At 44.1% G+C, this 21,962-nt stretch overlaps 1 protein-coding gene across 1 annotated transcript in view; it reads right to left on the reverse strand.

The window, feature by feature from the left end:
* The window catches only part of SLC4A5 (solute carrier family 4 member 5), a 659,349-nt gene that overhangs the window by 232,667 nt on the left and 404,720 nt on the right, over positions 1–21,962 (reverse strand). The window contains 1 exon segment of the mRNA XM_078665747.1: positions 10,318–10,431. Within this exon segment, the coding sequence (XP_078521873.1) occupies positions 10,318–10,431 (114 nt within the window).

Raw genomic sequence — 21,962 nt, forward strand, 5'->3', positions numbered from 1 at the left:
TGCCCCCCCATGCAGGCTATCTTTCTGGATTTTGCCTCGCCTCTTCATTGACTTTGGAGACCCCATTGAACTTTTCCCAGATGTGGGGGCGTGGGAGCCACGACCGTCTGACTGACCTTGACGTTGCTCCAGGGGACCTAAGCCTGCATGCCTCCTCTCCCTTCCTGTCTTTGATTTTTCGACTGTGTACCCCCCCCCCACGTATTTCTTCTGGCCCTTTGATTCATACTCACTGGGTCACTCCCATGGACTTTTTTACTTTTGTCATGCCCGCCATTTTAGTGCTGTTCTCGGCCGCTTTTCTCTGGACCCTGACCCGCCATCTTGTCCATTCCCCCGTCCTTTAACCCTTTTCCCTCATTTCCCCCTTGACGATCCTCTGATTTGCCTTTTCTCCATTCCCTTGTATCCCTCCCACCCTCCCTTGGTGCTGTGACTACGTTCCCTTTCCGACCCCACTTAATGGAACTCTGCTCTCCTGTTTTTTTGGGTCTTGACCTGAGAAAATCTACTATTTGTATATATATGTATATAGAGATAGCTCTAACCACTAGTATATGTAGTAGACCTGTACTCTCTACCATTCCTATGTGACTCTTAGAGTATATCCATTTGTATCTCTTCCTTGAGTGACTTGCAACTTGTACATTTGCAGTTTTTTCTGTGTGTATCTCTTCCTTGTGTGACTCTACAACTTGTACATTTGCAATTTTTTTCTGTTTGTATCTTTTATGTAACTCATGTAATCCCAAGTCCTTATGTATCGCAACTGGTTCTTATGTAAAGCACTCTAACATTTTCGGGTAATGTTCGCGCTATATAAAATCCCATTAAATAAAATAAAATAAAATAAATAAAATAAAGAGTGTAAGTGCTGGCTAAGTGAGAAGCTCGCACTAATTTGGGGTAGCTGCTGATAACTGACCAAGCGTGGCTTCTTTTGGCGAAATCTTCTTTGTCCATTCACATTTTTATTTTAGCTGTAGCGGAATTCATACATTTTTTAAAGACGTTATATGAAGGTGACAATGCCCAAAGGCTTTCAAGGTGCAAGTTCTTAAGTGACTGGTCTAGGAATACTCTTGATTGCCAACCACAAGATGTAATTTAGGGTCTTGGTTTCTGCTTGTCTTAATTTTAAGGAAGTCTTGACTATTGCTCCCTGCTGACCAATCGCTTGCTTTTTGAGATCAAACTTTAGTCGAATTAGGCTTGTGGAGGTGTTCCTTATTAGGTGAAATACATAGCAATGGATTTTTGTTTGGAGCTTATCCAATAGGAGCGCGTCATGGCCCAGGAGCACCTCACTACCATATGTCAGAGTTTTTGCCGCCATGACCTTCAGCAATGGTTCGATTCATAACACTCTTCTTTAATCAACGCCCTACTCCAAAAACCCAAGGCAGACCCCAGAGACCTCAAGAACTCCCGGCCCATCTCTCTGGTCCCGTTCCCGGCCAAGGTCATCGAGAAGATCGTCAACAGACAGCTAACCCGATACCTCAAAGAAAACTGAATCCTGGACCCTTCCCAGTCAGGGTTCTGCAGCAACCACAGCACCGAAATCGTCCTCATCGCCGCCACTGACAACATCAGGACCATGCTCGACAATGGTGAGATTGCAGCCCTCATCCTCCTGGACCTCTCCGCCGCCTTCGACACCGTCTGCCACCGCACATTACGCGCTCGCCTCCATGCCGTAGGGATTCAAGACAAAGCCCTGGAATGGACCACCTCCTTCCTCTCTGGCAGAACCCAGAGCGTCCCCCTCCCCCCTTTCCGATCCAAAGCCTCCGAGATCATCTGCGGCATACCCCAGGGATCCTCCCTTAGCCCGACACTGTTCCACATTTACATGGCCCCGCTCGCACACTTCGCCCGACAGCATGACCTCAACATAATTTCCTACGCCGAGGACACTCAACTGATCCTCTCCCTCACCAAGGACCCCATTACCGCCAAAGTCAACCTCCACGAAGGATTGAAGGCCATCCCCGACTGGATGAAGATCAGCCGACTGAAGCTGAACTCGGACAAAACGGAGGTCCTCATCCTCGGCTCCAACCCATCAGTCTTGGAGGACTCCTGGTGGGCGACAGCATTGGGGGCAGCCCCGACACCCACCGACCACGCACGCAACCTGGGAATCATCCTCGAATCAATGCTCTCCATGACCAAGCAAGTCAACGCCGTCTCCTCCTCCGGCTTCAACACCCTCCGCATGCTCTGCAAGATCTACAAGTGGATCCCGACAGATACAAGAACAACAGTCACCCAGGCCCTCGTCAGCCACAGGCTTGACTACGGAAACGCCCTCTACGCAGGAGCCCCGACCAAGCTCATCAAACGACTGCAACACATCCAAAACGCCTCGACATGACTGATCCTCGATGTCCCACGCCACGGCCACGTCACTCCCCACCAGAAAAACCTGCACTGGCTGCCCGTCAACAAGAGGATATCCTTCAAGCTCCTCATCCACGCACACAAGGCACTCCACGAGACCTGCCCAGTCTACCTCAACAGGCGACTTTCCTTCTACATCCCTAACCACCAGCTCCGCTCTGCCGACCGCGCACTCGCCACCGTCCCGCGCATCTGAAGAACAACCACTGGCGGGAGATCCTTCTCCCACCTCGTCGCCAAGATCTGGAATACCCTCCCACGGAGCCTACGACAGACCCAAGACCTGCTGACCTTCAGGAGACTTCTCAAGACCTGGCTGTTCGATCCGTAGATGACCCCCCTCCCCTCCCCAGCGCCTTGAGACCCTCACGGGTATGTAGCGCCCTCTACAAATGGTTGATTGATTGATTAATGGTATAGCGTAACTCTGTTCATCCTATCTGTTCAGCAAAGAGGTCCTTATCTTTAATTATTATTATTATTATTTCATTATTGATATTAATAATAATAATATATTTTATTTTATTATTATTATTAATAATATTTCAGCAATTATATTTGCAATCATAACAAGGAAACACACCCACATGTATGTAAACCATTCATTGCTAAACAATAAAGTGTGCTTTATCAGTACATGTTTGAGTATCTACTTGCAGGCAGCGAGACCTACTGGCTTTGCCAATGCTTCTCCCCCCTCGCCAAAGCTGCCCGGTTCATTACTCAAAGGTCCTCATTACTAGTGAGCTGGAGTACGGAGTGATATTTATTGCAACAAATGAAATTTAAAGCTGCAGGGATCAGAATTCATTGGGTGTGATAAATAAAACCTATTCCAAGTTCTTTCCAGCTAATAATGGAGAGTGGATTTTGGTGCTTATCACACTTTAACACAGAACAATAGAAAGAAAAACATTAAAGCGGAAAAGAAGGAGGAAGAGAACATCTGAGAAAATAGTGACAAAGGGAGAAAGCAGAGTTGAAAAAGAACCTGAGAGGCTGAGAAAAGAGGGCAGTGACTGCCTGGTGGTGTGCTATGTTACTATGGTATTTGGCACCCTGGGTGCCAAATACCATATACCTGGGTGCAGTGCTTAATTTGTAAAACAAAAAAAAAGGTTAGTGCCAGGGCCCTCGTCAGGAGGTCACTGCAGCTCGAACCACCCATTGCCCCTGCCAGCACAGCCAATGACAGGACCTGCAAAAAGTAACCATCACACTGCTACAAATGTGGCAATTCAGACTATTTGAGGCCCCCAAACCTATAAGAATGGCTTGGGTGGAAGGTATTAGCTGGCTTTAATGTATAATGAATTAATAAACAACGCTGTTCTGCTCATCTTAAAATTACTCAAACAGCGCATCAATGTGGCAGCTGCCATAAGCGCATGATCTAGCCCGTGTGTTGGATACTGACGACTTGACGTAAGAGGGACACGCTAATTATAGCCGCCCATCTTTTGGATGTACCTACGCTTACTAATCCCGAACCACTCATCAAAATATACGTACATCGGTGCCAAGAAGCCCCCTCGGGGCTCGTGCCCTGCACGACCGGGAGGTGTATCTATTCGTGATTGCTTGGAAGAGCCTATATGTGGACACGAATTTCTGTTAGGCGATATTTTTATTCCTGAACTACATCTCGTCCAAATTCACCTTCGTGTTTATTTCGAGTTTCTTCAAGTCGTAGGGGCTACTCCCTGCCCCTGAACCTTTTCATCCACGCTCTACCTTGTCTGTTGATAGGGATATTGTCTTCAGACCGAACATTATGATTTGAAGCGGCAGCCCTGAATCTAACTGTCTACATTCATTGTATTGATTATTATGTTCTGATTAGTTACAGAAGAAATTAGTTATAATTATTTGCGCCCTGACGAAGGATTGGTGAATATCGGTCCTGTTCCGAAACGCGCGTCGGCGCTTTGTTCTGCTTTGTTTCCTGCTTTATTTGTGTTATTTGTTTCTAATGATGTATATATATATCTTTTATTAGCTGTTTGTATATATCGTGAACTGGTATGACTGATGATGGTTTGGATGGGTGTGATTGGTGGTTGCTATGAGGGTATGAGAGGGTTGTGTCGCATACAACTTGATATGTAAATAGATTTTGTACATACATTTATGTCCTCATGATTGTTGAATCTATGAATGAAAACTTTAAAAAATAATAATAAATAGATATGTTTTCCAAATAATTTCTCTCTGTGTGGGACTGTGACACGTTATATAGATTAGAGTTTATGCCTTTAATATATATCTAGATTTAGGGGGGGGTTCCTGTGTTTTGACTGCAGCTGCCATAAGTGCCGGTGTTGACAATTAAGTGCCGGTGCCGAACAACGGAAACCACTGGCTCAAATCCAGCACTAGCTGCATCCACAACGTTTGATAGCACTGGCTATGGGCTTCTGAGTAAAACTTTGGGCCCCAGCACTTATTCTCTTTCAAATTAAGCACCTCACGTACATCTCATCTCACATCCCAGGAATTGCTTGAGAAAACGACATTTTGACTACAGAGTGGAGTGATGTTTCAGTTGGCCACATTTGCTTTTTCAGCTATATATTTATAACTTGAAGATCTGAGACACAGCCAGTTCCACATGTTTCAGCCATATACATAATCGAATTGAAATACCATGATAATAATTTGTTTCATTTACCTTAAAATCAGTAGGCACTTGAAGCTTAGGTGTATTCAGTCCACAAAGCGAGTCAAGGCCGACAAACATTAAAATGGACATGAAGATAGAGAAATCACTAATAAGTTTACGGAGCTGGAAAAGTAGCAAGCCAGAAAGGAAAGAATGATATTTAAATGTGTTAGTAAAGAAACAAGCAAAAAGACAGATAAGACATTGCTTCAGACATAGATAGCCAAGTTGCGTAAAGAAGAAATCAAAACACTTTTTCTTAAAGATAAATTTTTTCCTCACTGAAATAGCTTTCATTATTAGGTATTACACATTTTAGACACAATAGTTACACAGTGATTAGTACAGTTAGTCCATACAACATGACGACAGCTTCCAAAACAGAGTTGCCTCTATAGTTGTATAAACATTTGTATAATTACAATAAACGTAGGCCCTTGCAAAATGTTCTTTTACTCATATGTAATTGACATAATGCGCAACATTTTGCATTAAGAACATTTTACAAAGTGCCAGGAATTACACTAGTGCAAAATGTTGCACTATTTGTTGCTGCAGAGGACTGATTTGACAAAAACCAGCCAGCAGGATGGGATATGATTTGAGTTTCATATGCGAGATATGCCCTTTCGTTCAATTTTCACTCAAAATATCAAAAATGCATTTACTGTCCTTTACACAAAAATTTCACACAATTTTCCTGGAATCTCCTAATTTTGGTTTGGAAAAACAATATGCAGTGTGAATATCTTAGATTTTCAAGGTATTGGCTCAATGTTTTATTATGTTTAGTAATTGTCACAGAGATTGGATGTCAAAGATGACGTTGGATGTGATCTCAACAGTGATGTTATAAATGATGTAAATTATGATGTCATTAACAATCTGATTGATGATGCAATTGAGATGTCATCAGTAATGTTTGTTATGGGGTCATGAGCAATGCATGGCGGGCTCATAAAATATGGTTGGCCGACTGCAGGTATTTTAGGATTTATTGGTAAACCTCTCTTGACTTCAACCGTGTGTTTTTTCATGGAATTTATCAGTTGTTTTAACCAATAATAATGACTTTTGAGACAAAGAAACCATAACTTACCCCTGATAACGTTATTTTCTTTCATTGAACTGGCGTTTTGCGACGACATGTTGACATTACATCCAGCTCTGATTTCGTATCCACTATTTCTCACGCACTATGCGGCCAAACCTTGCTGCACACACCCTTCAACTGTACGAATATGGTGAGAGCTGGCAGGCCTGGCCTGACCAGTTTACTCAGATAGGGCAGGCAGGGGATATAGCTGCCCTAACAGAGTCGTATTTCTAATCATTTAGAATCATAGGTCAGATAAAACAGATGGACAGGACTTAATTAGAAGGTTTCGAGATGGTGAGGGTGGACATGCACATCTTAGAAGGAGTTTGTCTTCCAGGGACTCTCTCAGATTGTGCACATGCACAACACGTCTTTTTCAGGTTTGATTGGATTGCTGAAATAGAGCAGAGAAATAAGATATCTCAGGAGAAGAAGTCATTCCTACATGTGTATGACCAAAAAGCAGATGGATCAATGGAATTTGGTAGTCAGGGCAGAGTGACTTTTCCAGATTTAGAGGCTCATACCCTACATAAGCTGAGAAGCAAAGGGGCATATTATCTACAGAAGGCAATAATGATCGCCAGCGCAAGGTATCAGCATTTTTTTATTTGCTTCTTTTCCTGGACACTTTTCGCATTATTATCGACGTATTATGAACACATTGGGAAGATGCGATGGAGTCCGGGAAAGGAAGCAATAACTCCCGCTAACACGCGATAGGCTTTCGTGCGATAGCATGGGATCAGCGTGTTAGCAGTGCATTAGGGTCAATAATATTTGAGCCAACGTGATGGAGTGCCTGAAAACCCCCTGTATGACCCGATCAATGGATGAATTATGCAGCAGGAACAACAGTGAATGTTAACATGTATGTAATGCTGTGAACGTCCGGATCAGGACAACATAGTGAGGGCCTGTGATGTGATGCACCTTCTGGTCATGAGTAGAAGCAATGGCTGTAGCTGGCTAAAACGTACCTTCATACAAGCTAAGGGGCTAATAATGAAGCATGACCTGTACCTCTTTGGTTTTTTGTGGCTCCTCAGAAGGAGATCAGGGCTAGTCTTCCTTCTGTACCTCCATGTAGCACCATTTTTAGTAAGGTTTTTTATCAGGTGTTAAATTCATGTGTTACTCGGGCTTAGCGCGACTTTTGTTATCGCGGGACATCTTTGGTAATAGAGCAAAGTGGTGATAGCGACTTTTACCGTGTATTTTCTGTAAGGAACGCCTACCTTGCATGTCATTAGCGATAATTATCGCTGGCATGCAAGGCGTTAGGAAAACCGGCAGCTAATGCCGGAAAGCTGGCGCTAACGCATGTTAGCGAGGGCTTGCTAATAGGGTGATAATATCGCTGCTTTATTGGAAAAAAGCACAGCTAAAGCGGCGATAATGCCCTTGCTAATATGCCCCAAAGAGTCCTTGGCCAAGGGATTTTGTTTCCACTGACGGTCTTTTGAAGTGAGTTTTTTGGGTGGGGAGAGGGTGTTCTTTTCCGCAATTAGAGGTCTTGGCTCTTAAGCTGAAATGTGGCATGGGGCAATGCAATCTGTCTTTTCCAGGTTTAGAGGACCTTAGCTCAGCTGATTGATGAGGACAAGAAGGTGGCTTTAGTAGAGGGGATTCATTTCAAGGTTTGGAGGAGGGAAACAAAGCAGAAGTAGGAGTACTAAGTGGTCTCTGGAGAGGGCTCCCCTCTCAGGTCTGGAGGACTGTTTCAGCAATAGAATGATGGGAGAAGGAGGCCTTGTTGGAGTTGGTTTCTTGTGTCCCCCAAAGTGGCACTGCCAGTGATAGCACTGCGTTAGTGCTACACTCCAGTGATGAGCACCACAACACTATTATCCAGAAGTGCTCCACAAACCCTCGGCACCACATTACTGATTCCAGAACAACACACCTACTTGCTGGCACTCTACTACGGGTTCACTAGCATATCACTACCACCCCAGCACTTCCAAACCCAAAACAAGAATACCACCCACAGCATCACACTGCCAAACCTATGGCTGGCCTATGACTTTCCATCACTACACTGCCCAAAGAACCACAATACCACAGCTGACACACCATTTACACGTACACCATTGCAATACCAGCCCCAACACTGTACTAGCAGCCCTCCGCACTAACACCAACACCTCTGTATTGGCACATCATACTATTACACGATAATGCCCATACTATGCCCCACACTGCTCTACCATCAACACGGACTGCATTTATGCTGGTATCCCTCTTTCCCCTGAAATTACTTCATTACTAACCCTTATCGCTGCACGTAGACCACACAGATATGACCACTGTACTTCCCCGCAACCACACAATAGGCACACGTTCATGAGCAAGACACATAGGCCCAGATTGATCAAACTGTCACACAGTGCAGCACAGCAATCAAAGTTGCTGTGCTACGTTTTGTTACAGGGAGAGACCAGGAAAGTGCTATATCTACAGAAATAAGGCACTATTCTGCTCTTTCCCTGGCACTGGGACATATTCAGGCTGCCAGTGACATGCACACACCATTGCATGATAGTACAAAGGTATCTGCATAAATCTTGCATAGGTTTTGTACTGGACAGCACAGATGCAAAGCGGGAAAAATTAGGAAAAATAAAAACATTTCTCCATGTTAACGCCTGCTTTAAAGTGCGACTAATATTGGGGCAAAAGCTTGTCTACTATTGTTAGTAGATAGGGTTTGCGCCCAAAACCATGGATAGATTCATGGGGATGACCATGTACCACTCACGGAACACCCCTCAAACGCAGGGCATTGCAAAACAGCGCTTTGCGCTGCTAAGCCTTTCTTTCAGGCAACTTTCCAGTGCAAAACTTGCTTTGTGCTGGAAAGTAAATTCAGCATAAAACATTTTGCACATGTTTGCATCAGTTCTATGAAGAAACCCAGTACAAAAGGTTTGTAAATCTAACCCAAAATGTCTTCAATGCAAGTTTGCTATTGTATCAGCATAAGGGGCTGTACATAGACCTGCATGGTCGGAATTGTTCAGCTGAAAATAGAACCTAAATGGACTGATTGGATGGGAATGTGTAATTGGCAGATATTAGACAGTCCTCTGAAAAACAGTTTTTACATATAAAATGCCAAAAATTAGAGTTGGGCCGCACTCCGCAAGACTCCACAAAGCTCTGTGAGTGACATAATTATGGTATGTCACACTGTTTGCGCTGATTTTTAGCACCCAGAGTTTGCCCTGCACTGTAAAATCTGCGTAAACTGCACCATGCAGCACACCAGAGAGTGCTGATTCTGTCGCTAGAGTTGATTTTCTACTCGAGCGGCAGCTTTCTCATCACGAGCTGCAGCTTTCTCATCGTGAGCAGTGGGGATCTGCCGTGGTTGCCTGCATTGAGAAATCCCACCAGGAGGCTGTCTAGAGCTTGATTTTCTTGCAGGCCAACTTACCGGTGGTGAGCCGTGTGCGAGAAAAAAGTCTTCCACACAGCGGTTGGTGAAGATTTTCCTAATCCACGCCCCCAGCGGAGCACGGAGTGGGAAACACTCTGTGAACTCCGGCGGAGAAGTGGAGTTTACGTCCCGCCCATGCTAACAATTCGGGGCAAAAGGAGGTAACACGATTTTCCCAGAATCAAACGATTTGGTGAATTTTCCACATCAGTACTAAACAAACCTGGTCCCCTACTTCGAAAATCAGCAATTTGTCAGTAGGCCAAATAGGCTTCCTCTAATGCTCTTGGATATTTTTTTCATGCTCTAACATCCCAAAGAGATATTTGGAACAGTTCATTTGGTGTGCAAGTACGCTACACAGGTGGATTGTACTTTACAATGCACTCAAAAAGAAGCTGTGCATTAATACAGAATTTGCAGCTTTGCATAAGTTCAGTGCAGTTACGATTAGACTTTATATTTAGTGCAGAGCCTATTGACGACATTCAAATGGCAACGTGATGTCATATATGTGATTAGGTCAGACAGATTTTTATGATTCATTAAACTACAAAGCTAATTTGTTAGTGATTTAAACATCTATAAAATGTATTTAGTCAAATTAGTGGCTGTTAGAGAGCATCTGTTTGTGACAGAAGACAGGAAAAGGTTGGCTAGTAAAAGATGAAAGTTATAGCGACAAGAACGTCTAGTCTCTTGCCAAACCTTGATTTTACTTGGAACATGCAGCTTTGGTGTGTCTAGTTCAAAAAAGGCATCAACACCACAGAACACCAGGATGGCGAATACAATGGAGAAATCAGCAACCAGAGTCCGCATCTGGAAGTGCATGAGGAAAAGGTTTGGGAAATTAGGGTCGATCAGACCAAGAAATGACAGAATCCAAACACATTCATGTAACAGGTTCCTCGAAACCAGATGGCATTATTAAAGATAAGCAATATAACTAGAGACAAATACTATTTTTTAAGGATTGTGAGCGATTTCTACACAGTTCATGAAACTAGGTGAAAAAAAATCAACAGATTTCTAAAAAGCAATTGTATGAATAAAAGATCTGAAAAAATAGGTTTTGCGGAAGACGAACAACAGCAAATTGACTTTTTACAATAAAAATAATAACATTTTATAAAGTTTTTTAGATCTTTCAGTAGGAAGAAAAATAAATAAAAAGTCAACTAGCTTTTGCATGTGATGTTTACAGCAACTATAGGTTTTAGCAGGATAGTTTTTACATGGACACAGTTAGAAAGAAAATATTATTTCACAATTTCATGAAGTGCAATTTTGACAATTTTCTCTGGTGGCAGCATTGATATTTTGCACCACACACATTTTCTTACCATTTTTTATTTTACACACTCCAAGGCAATGGCAGAGTAACATTTCCAGAATATCAGAACTATTTGTAACTGCTTTATTTATTTCCAGTAGTTCTCTGTTCAAGTTGCTAAACTGAACAAAATTCTTTTTGGTCCAATAATATCCTTTTTTAGCTAGCCAGGGATTGGTGGAAACATCTGGTCTATTGAGGTCAATACAAAGTGTGTCTATGTAAACCAGGTGATTTTATAAATCTCATCAAGCCCAAGTAATCCAAAATAATCTTCTGATTTAACTCAGAACCCGGGTTTGTCCAACTGTAGAACCTTCACAGTAATGGGACAATTTCAATACGATAATCTGAATACCTTACATTTACCCCCTATCGCATTTAAGGTCTAGAATTCATTGGGTAATGGCTACTGGCGTCCTGTATAATTATTTTCTTCCACCTGTAGGACAGAAGAATCTATGTAGTGCCAGATGCCTAGACCATAGCACACTGCCGATAAGCAATTACTGATCAGAGAGGAGTAGCTTTTTCATGTTTCATATCTTTAGAATGGTAATGGTAGATCCTTCTCACAGGTGAAGTGGATTTAACATTACTTCTTTAGAAATGTCACTTTTATAAAAGTTGACATTTCTCTGCACTTAATGCTTTCTGTGCCTGACAGCCTGTTGGACTTAGCCCTTTCTGCAGGGTTATCCCAAATGTTTTGCTTCCTCCTCCTCTTTTTCCTGACCTGTTGTTGTTGGTTTTAGGACTCTGGGCACTTTACCACTGCTGATCAGTGCTAAAGTGCATATGCTCTCTGTGTAAATTGTTATTATGATTGGTTCTCCCAAATTGGCATATTTGATTTACTGTTCAGGCCCTAGTAAAGTGCACTGAGTGTGCCGGGCCTGGTAAATCAAATACTACTAGTTCGACCGCAGCACTGATTGTGCCACCCACAAGAGTAGTTCTGTAACGGTAACTCAGACCTGCCACTGCAGTGTCCGTGCGCAGTTGTTAACTACCATGTTGACTTGGCAAGTGCACTCCCATGCCAGGCCCTTACCTTCCCTTTTCTTACATGTCAGTCACCCCTAAGGTAGGACCAAGTTACCCCTGTGGGCAGGGTGCAGTGTATGTGAAAGGTAGGACATGTACAGGTATGTGTGACATGTCCTGATAGTGAAATACAGCCAATTTAATTTTTCACTATTGAAAAGCTATCTTGCCCCATAGGACAGAATGGGAAATGCTTCGTAAAATTTTACAAGCATATCTTCCCATAGGGATATGATGGAAAAATAAAGTTTAGGCTCTCTGAACTCAAAATTTAATAACACTTTTTTGACTAAAGATGGTTTTTAAATTGTGTGTTTGAAAATGCCACTTTTAGAAAGAAGGCATGTTAGACCTGGCATCTTGGTGTGGGTCTCCCTTCCGTTTTTTCTGTTGCCTCATGTGCTTTTGCTGGTGTTAGATGCTTTGGGCACTGTGCCGCTGCTGTCCAGTGCCACAGTGCAAGTGCTCCCTATTGTAAATTGATGTATGGATTAGTGATTCCATGATTGGCTGGTTTGGTTTACCTGTCAGACTCTAGTACCGTGCACCAGGAGTGCCCAGGGCTGATAATCCAAGTGTTGCTAGTGGGCCTGCAGCACTGGTTGTGCCACCCACAGAAGTAGCCTGTAAAAGTGTGTCTAAGGCCTGCGATTGCAGAGCCTGTGTGCCGTCTGGTACTGCCATGCTGACTGGGCAAGTGCACCCACTTACCAGTCCCTAAACCTTCCATTTTCTTCATATCAGACACCCCTATGGTAGGCCCCAAGGGCAGGGTGCATTGTAAGTATAAGGTAGGACATGCTGTTACATCCTGCTTTTCTTTCTTCTCTGTCCTTCTTTAGTGTTTGTTATAACTTGCTCAGCATACATCTATGATGTCACATAGAATGCTGGTTGTGTATGCTTGAGATGAGAGTCAGTTACATCTGAGGCTGAGCAGCAGTCCAGCTGCTCCTGGTGGGATTATAATTGAATTTACTTAATACTTTATTATCATCTTGATCTAATACAAATCTTCAATAAATCAGATCTATTTCTATCAACTGGATTCAAGGTTCATCTTTTAAATGTTACAATGGCGACGAGGTACAGAACCTATGCATTAAGGAAAAGACTGAATTACTACAACTAAGGAATTTAAGGAACCTGCAACTGAGAAACTATTTGAAGCACAAGAAGAAAAGGTAAATTAAGAAAATCACCCTGGTTAATCCCACCAGTGTCCCTTATGATCTGGACAGCCTGTTTCCCCAGGGTGTTGGAATTTCACTGCATGATTTACGCTACATTGGCCTAAAATTTAATGTTTGAAGAATGAACTTTTACATTTTGGCTTCAGTTTTTGAGAGTGAAAATTTTGCTTGGCACCGTTGGATTATGGAAACCTGCTTACAAATGTGTCATTGAACCTGTTTCAAACACATGACTTGGATGTGAGTCATGTTTGAGGAGAAACACGCACCTACCATCACCTGTGTGGGAGTGAATGTACATCATTTAATTATTATTCAACATTCCAGCAGTGTGAGTAGAAGAAAAGAAGCCCCTGCGGAAGAAACACTAACATTTATAAACAGAGCACATTAATCAGTTTGATGATAACAGCTGTGCTCGGTCTCCAAAAAAAAAAAAAAAGAGGGGACTAAGTGAAAACTATGGATGTACAGAACAAAAATTAGTTGCCTGCTTTCACGGAGTTGAACGCGTCAATTATCTCAGTTTGTTACCATTCTTAACCTTTCTATCTGACCTCTGCAGAAATCGGATTCATTGAAAGCTGCGTGCAGGGAAAAGACATGTGCAAGTCAAGATTTAATGTGAGCCTCTTCCCAATTTTGTCATTTAATTTGTTTTTACTGCGCAAGAGTTGACAGTTTAACTCTCATAGATACCCTTAAGTTTACCTGCTGTCTTCCACGTGAAGAGCTTTCTGACGTCAGTGATCTGCTGCTTCATTTCTCTAATGTTTTTGCAAGCACAAGCGTGCTGTGAGTCACCCGGGGCTACGTTAGATGCATGCCTCCATTTTGAGTTACACACGAAATGTACTGAAGATTTGTCGGTGAGTTTCGTTTTGGAAATCACCTTGAAGACTGACATGCCGAGTCACTACCAGTCTTGTGGTATATGTGCTGTGTTTTGAACACAAATACAGCGTAATGAAGAGTAATTTTGCCAGCAATTTCTTGTGTTCTGCAACAAGTGACATTTTATGAATTATTAATTTTCTTCTGCGCAGAACCCGGGTGAGAGATCGCTCACCGGAGTTTGTTTATTCATCTGATTACTTAAAGGAAATTAACAATTTATTGTATTTCATTTTCTGAGGGAGGTGGTATGCGTTTTAGAAGGAGTGCACATTTTATGTTGAAATTTTACGCTATTGGTAATTCTCACATGTTTGTTACATGTGTGCTATAGTGCAAACATTTTCAAGTGTATAAAAGTGTGTTAGCTTTCTTTAAGGTAGTGAGCCATTTATATACTCAATTAACATTGAAGTGCTCAGTTGTTTTGAATTTTGCTTATATATTGATGATAATACTACAGTGAGTTAGTATCTTTAATGGAGGGAGCCATTCTTATGCTCAACTTAGGTTGAGGTGCCCCGTTGTTTTTAATTCAATTTTCTGGTATGTAATTACTTTTATGAAATCAGCCATAGTGCTTTCTTGTGCAGAACCACCATTTAGGTGCTCAATTTCCATTGAGGTGTTCAAATTTATTATTTCTTACTTTTAATGAACCACATTACTCAGTACCCTAAAATTTTAGAGGGGTTCATATATGTTACTGAGAGGAGTCATGCACTTTCTTTTATTGTTGTGAACCACAAATGTGCTCAAATTATTTTGAGGTGTTTTTTTCAGAGAATTAGTTGTCCTAGTGTTAGATTTATTGGATGTGTATTATGCAGAGCCACATTCTGTGCTCAATTTTGAGGTGCTCCATTTTTTCAAGTTAGTTTTAAGAGCAGTGCGGTGCTCTATTTTGCGGAAGATGTTCATTTATACAAGGAGTTATGCAGTGTTATACGAGGAATTATACTGCTTCTAGATTTTATGTATAAGGTTTGCATCCGAGGATGAGCCATTTTTCAGAAATTTCATTGTGTTAAATGCGTTAGTGCTGTGCTGAACCACTTTATTTAGTGCTCTTATATTTTAGAGGCGTTCAGTTTGTTAAGTTTAAAAGAGCCGTTGGTGACTCTATTTACAAATGTATTTATTTATCTAACCCATCCATTTTCATTCTTGAGGATGTTATTATGTATCAAATCCATATTTTCCATTCTAGTGGATTTTATTAAGTTATGCATCAAATCCATATTTTCCATTCTAGTGGATTTTGTTGTGGATGTTGTTATGTATCAAATCTATAATTTTCCATTCTAGTGGATTTTGTTATATTATGTATCAAATCCATATTTTTCCATTCTAGTGGATTTTGTTATGTTAAGGGTGACTGTACTTCTTTCACCAATTGAGGTTTTAACCTTTTTCTATTTACTTTATTTATAATATTTACTGTGTAGGTGTGGTATGTTCTATCTTCTCTACACTATTCATTCTTTCATTCTTGTGGATTTTGTGTTGTTGTGCATGATTGTATTTTCTTCCATGCTTTCACTATTTTAACTTCCTCCATTGTATCTTTTCAATAATATTTGTTGTGTAAACATTGTATGTTCTTTCATCTACTATTCTACTTTCTTTGTTTCTTATCTGTTTTTATTTCTATTAAAAGGGGAGATGTGTTACATCCTGCTTTTCTTTCTTCTCTGTCCTTCTTTAGTGTTTGTTATAACTTGCTTAGCATACATCTATGATGTCACATAGAATGCTGGTTGTGTATGCTTGAGATGAGAGTCAGTTACATCTGAGGCTGAGCAGCAGTCCAGCTGCTCCTGGTGGGATTATAATTGAATTTACTTAATACTTTATTATCATCTTGATCTAATACAAATCTTCAATAAATCAGATCTATTTCTATCAAATGGATTCAAGGTTCATCTTTTAAATGTTACACATGCCCTGGTGTGTGTGGCATGACCTAATAGTGAATTACAGCTATTTTCGTTTTTCCCTATTGCAAGGCGACCTGTTCTCCATAGGCCAGAAAGGGCAGTTAGATTATTACATTTTATAATCCTAACTGACTCAGGGAGCATGGTAGAAAATCGAGTTTAGTATGCCGGAACTCAGAATGATAAAATACATCTTTTAGTGAAGTTGGTTTTAACATTCTGTGTTTGAAAATACCACTTTTAGAAATTAGGTATTTTCTTGTCTAACTATCCAAACCTGCCTCTGCTAGGTTGTGTATTCCTTGTCTGGAGTTTGAGTGACAGGGCTGGGGAATCCAGGAGACAGGGTGAGTCTGCCCAGTGGTGAATAGAGAAATATGCATCTAGATGGGAGGGAGGAGTTGCACCTGGGACCTGAATAGGACTGTGCCTCAGAATGATAAAATACATCTTTTAGTGAAGTTGATTTTAACATTCTGTGTTTGGAAATACCACTTTTAGAAAGTATCCAAGCCTGCCTCTGATAGATTGTGTATTCCTTGTCTGGAGTTTGAGTGACAGGGGCTGGGGGATTCCAGGAGACAAGGTGAGTCAGCCCAGTGGTGAATAGAGAGATCTGCATCTAGACGGGAGGGAGGAGTTGCACCTGGGACATGAATAGGGCTGTGCCCTCCCTCTACAATGCTGGCTCCACCTCCTGTGGTGTGTCTGATGTCTCTGCCCTGCACTGTGAAAGTAGAGAAGGAGTCATGTCAACAGAGTGCTCTAGGGCTGTGCCTTCCCACCACAATACTGGCTCCACCTCCTGTGGGGCATCTGATATTTCTGCCCTGCACTGTGAAAGGAAAGAAGGAGTCATGTCAACAGAGTGCTCCAGGACTGACCAGAACTGGTTTGGACTAGGCAAAGGCCCCTCTGCCCTCAGAGGACAAAGGATTTGGGGGTATAAGTATTGGGACCCTGATCCAAGGAATTTAGATCACTTTTGGACAACAAGAAGAAACCTTTGCTGAGGAGAGGAACCTGAAGAAACTGAGAGAGACTATCTCTGAAGCTGAAGTTCTGCTCGGGGGATTGCCTGCAGTGGTTGCCTGACTGCCAAAGAAAGGAGAAAGGACTTTGTGTGCTTTATTCAACTTGTAAGGATCTCCAAGGGCTTGAGAGAATAGCTTGACTCCTGTTGAAGTCTCAGGGACAACAGACTTCAACCCCCAGCTCCCCAAGAGAGGGCCTGCGTGTCGCAAGGAGCTGGAAGCACGTTTCAAGTGGGAGAAGGGTGTTGCCGTTGCAGCCGCTGCTGTGGCATCACAGAGATGTCGCCGCAGTAGCTGTCGCATTGCACCGCATCTCAAGAAACGTCCCACAACCCCGAAGAAGCGTGTCGCCGTCGCAGCCGTTGCATCGTGGATGTCGCAGCTGTAGCTGTCACATTGAACTGCATCAAGAGAAGCGCCTCGCATCCACAGAGAAGCGTGCCGCTGTCGGAGCTGCTTTTGTCGCATCATGGAACAAGGGTGTCGCCGCTGCAGTTGTCACATCGAGCGGAAGCGTCTCGCAACGTCGGAGAAGAGTGTCGCCGCCAAAGCCGCTGTCGTCGCATCACTGAAAAAGGGTGTCGCTGATGCAGCTTACGCATCGAGTCGAGACTTCTTGCAACATCAGAGAAGCGTGCCGCATCAGGAAGAACTTGACTTCTTTATTTCTCTGCACCGGATCTTTTACCGCATCTCCCTCTCTGCAACACTTTTGTTGTAGAAGCGTGACGCATCGTAAGGTACATTCACTCAAAGTGTTGCATTTTAAGATCTAAAGAGAACTAAGCTAAAACTACCATCTTAAGTACAGTATTGTTTGTGGTCTTGTGTTCAATCTATATAAAGAATACTATTTTTAATATAAAACCTGTGTGGTGTCCATCTGTAATGTTATAACTTGATTACGTATGTGTTCACAAATGCTTTACACACTGCCTCTGAGATAAGCCTGTCTGCTCGTGCCAAGCTACCAAGGGGGTGAGCAGGGGTTAATATAGGAGTGTATCCCCTTACCCTGACTAGAGGCAATGGTCCCTATTTGTCAAAAGTACCTACCTGTGCCAACTAGAGATCCCCACATCTAACATTGGTGGGCAGTGGTGAGGATTCTGGACTTGCATTTGTGACTCATGTACAGTGATTGGTGAACATTACTAGTGAGTGCAGACCAAAACGCAACCACATACTTTTGGTAGATTTCTTTTTGGGATTTTCTATTTTTGAGAACTGCCAAGTTTAACCATCATGGATAGAGCAGAATCCATAGCCTCTGTTGATTTTGATTCGAAAGAGGAGAAACTAGAAAGCTACAGTCAAACAGCTGAAGCACTTCTGAAAGAAATGTAATGTCTCCATTATTGAGCTTTCCAAGAAGGAAGACTTCTACAAGGCGCTGAGGGCCTGGGTAGAAGCAAGGAATACCCATGAGAATGAGGATAGGGGTGAGAATGCAGATATGTATCTGGAAGGGCCATTGGGTCCAGGAGGAAGGAGAGCACCTTCCCCCGCAGGTAGCAGTGTTTCTGCCAGGAGTCTGTCTCCAGAGGAGCTGGAGGACAGGGAAAGATGCAGGAGGCATGAGATGGAGCTGACAAAGCTCAAGTTAAATGGGCAGTTGCAATTGGAAATGCAAACTAGGAAGTTATGCCTGGAAGAAAATAAATTGCAGTTTGAACATGAAAAGGTTTTGAGGGAGTTGGAATTGAAGACCAAGAGCTTAGAGATTACTCCCTCTGGTCACAGCAAACCGTCAGTGCCTGTGGAAGCTAGAGTGTATTTTCCTAAGGATGTGGTGAAAGAATTTTATAAGAATGATGATACTTGGCAGTGGTTCAGAGCCTATGAGGTAGCCATGTCTTCCCATCAGGTCCCTGAGAGAGATTGGGGAGCGGGGTTGTGGGGGCGGTTCCTTAGTGAGGGACGGGACACACAGTTAGACTTGCCTTCTGAAGTCCATAAATCTTATAGCCACATGAAGGATGCCTTAATGTCCTGGTATGGTTTAACTCCTGAACTGTATAGACAGAGGTTCAGGAATTGCAAGAAGATAGAGAGCAGTACTTGGGTGGAATATGTCACTTTCTTTTGCAGAGCATTGGATGGTTGGGTGAAGGGCAGCAAACTGAATGAGTTTCAAGGTCTCTTGGATTTAATTGCATGGGAGCACTCGTCCAGTAATTGTTTTTCAGGGCTGCGCCAGCACTTGATTGATAGCAGGATGACTAACCCTAGGAAGCTTACTGAGGAGGCGGACCGCTGGGTGAGCACCCCGGTCCACAAGGGTCACATGGGAGACTCAGCCAAAGGGGGGCAGGGTCCCCAGCAGAAGAGTGGGGGGGACAAGGGTAAACAGAAGGAGTTCCATAAAGGACCCCAAAGTAATTCCCAAGAGAACCTAGGGAGAGGTTCCCAGCCTCCCCCTGAGAGAAAGCAAGGGGCCCGACAGGTAATCCTGTTCAAGGGGGATCCCTGAAATGTTACAAATGCGGGGACCTGGGTCATAAGGCGAATGACCGCAGGTGCCGCCTATTTGGAAAAGCAGCACCCCCTGATGCTCCACACCGCAGATGGAGAGTATAGCCTTGGGGGAGGAGATTGGTGTCCAAGGTGGGTGGGCTCCCGCAGAGATGTCCCTTGTATCTTTGGGGGGCTGTGAGGTGGTCCCTGGGACCCAACTGCCCAACAACACTAAGAAATATGGGCAGTGGGTGACCATCAATGGCCATAAGGTGGAGGCTCTTAGAGACACAGGAGCCAGTGTGACAGCTGTCAAGTGTCACCTGGTTTCTCAAGAGCAGATTGTCCCTCATGCATTTTGCCGAGTTGTTGCCGCCGACAACACAGAGAGCCATTGTGCTAAGGGCTCAGGTTCCCTTTGAGTGGGGGGGGGTCTCTGGTACTCTTCAGGTAGCTGTGAGGCCCGACATGCCTATTGACTGTTTGTTGGGGAACGATTTGGAGAGCTCACCTTGGGGAAAGGTGGAGCGGAGTACTCACTTGGAGATCTTGGGTCTGCCTGACTGGGCGTGTGTGACCACCCGGTCAATGGCAGCCCGTAGGGGTGCTCATTAGGACCTGGAGCCTGAGAGGGAGGCCCAGGAACCTACCTTAGAGAGAGGAGGCAGGGGGTGCGGGAAACCGGCCCCCAAAATTCCCACGGTCCAGGAGGAGGTAGACCCTGAGGGGGGTGCCCTGGAGCCTACAGGGGAACAGGTTGCTGAACTGGGGGACCTGTCTCAGCTGACCCATTGGCAACAGGATGGAGGCCCCTCCAGGGAAGAATTCTGCAAGGAGCAGAGAGAATGCCCCTCTCTGGTGGGTTTGTGGCAACAGGCTGCAAGCCAGGCAGCAGGTGATCAGTCTGGATCACATTGGATCTACTGGGAGAACGGTCTCCTGTATAGTGAGCCTAAGGTTTCTAAGTCTGGTTCAGCCCATGTGCTGGTAGTACCCCAGCACTTCAGGGCCTTCCTACTGGGGCTGGCTCACGATGTGCCATTGGCAGGACATTTGGGGCAGGACAAGACCTTTGCGCAAGAGTTCAGACACTCATTGGATGATATGCTAGACTTGCCAGGCAAGTGGAAAGAGTGGGAGGAAGCAGAAGGCTCCTCTCCAGCCATTCCCTGTGGTCATCACCCCCTTTAAGTGGGGGTTTATTGACATTGTGGGGCCACCGGACCCCAAGACAGCCATGGGCAACAGGTTCATCCTGGTCTTGGTGGACCTTGCCACCCGGTACCCGGAAGCCATACCTCTGAGGATAGTGACGGTCCCCGTGGTGGGACGAGCACTGATGGGAATTTTCTCCCGAGTGGGATTCCCTAGAGAGGTAGTGTCTGACCAGGGACCCAACTTTATTTCCAAGTATATGAAGTCCATGTGGCAGGAGTGTGGGGTAACTTAAAGTTTACCACTCCTTACCACCCCGAAGGGAATGGGTTGGTTGAGAGATTCAAATGAACCCCGAAAGGCATGAATATTGGTCTTGAACCTATGAGGGGTAAGTGGGACGTCCTCTTACCATGCCTGTTGTTTGTATACCGTGAGGTGCCACAGAAATCTCTAGGCTTCAGTCCCTTTGAGCTTCTCTATGGCCACCCAGTGAGAGGACCTCTGAGTCTGGTCAAGGAATGCTGGGAGCAATCTCCCAGGAAACCTCAGGATGTATATAGCTACATGTTGGCCTTCAGGAACCAGACTAGGCGTTTCAGGCAACTCGCTGAGGCGTGTCTGGAAGCCAGCCAGGAGTAGATGGAGCCGTGATACGACCAGAATGCCACTCTGGTAGAGCTTCAGCCTAGTCAGAAACTGTGGGTCATTGCCCCAGTGGAGCCCTGCACGCTCCAAGATAAGTGGACCGGACCATTTGAGGTTGTCGAGCGCTAAAGTCCTGTTACCTACTTGGTGGACTTGCGGTCTCCCAGGAACCCCTTGAGGGTCTTGCATGTCAACCGCCTGAAACCCCACTTGGAGAGGTCCGAAGTGGGCATGGAATGGAGGAGGAGACTGAGCCTCTTCCTGATCTGTCTGCAACAGAGCAAGATGGGTCAGTTGTTGGTGTAAACCTCTCTTTCACCCTGACCCCTGAGCAACAGAATGACTGCCGCCAGTTGCTGGGACAGTTTTCTGATCTGTTCTCCCTGGTTCCTGGTGTCACAGATTAGTGTGTCCATGATGTGGACACAGGAGACAGCTTACATGGTGACGCACACAGCTTACAGGGTGACTGACAGGGTGAGAGCTTGCATCAAAGAGGAGGTCTCAAAGATGCTTGCGTTAGGGTTGATTGAGTCCTCTAACAGTTGTTGGGCCAGCCCAGTGGTCTTGGTCCCAAAGGCTGCTGCACCGGGTACCACACCAGAACTCCGGTTCTATGTGGACTACCGAGGGCTCAATTTAGTCACGA

Source organism: Lissotriton helveticus, chromosome 11 (assembly GCF_964261635.1).
Source record: "Lissotriton helveticus chromosome 11, aLisHel1.1, whole genome shotgun sequence".
Taxonomy (NCBI): domain Eukaryota; kingdom Metazoa; phylum Chordata; class Amphibia; order Caudata; family Salamandridae; genus Lissotriton; species Lissotriton helveticus.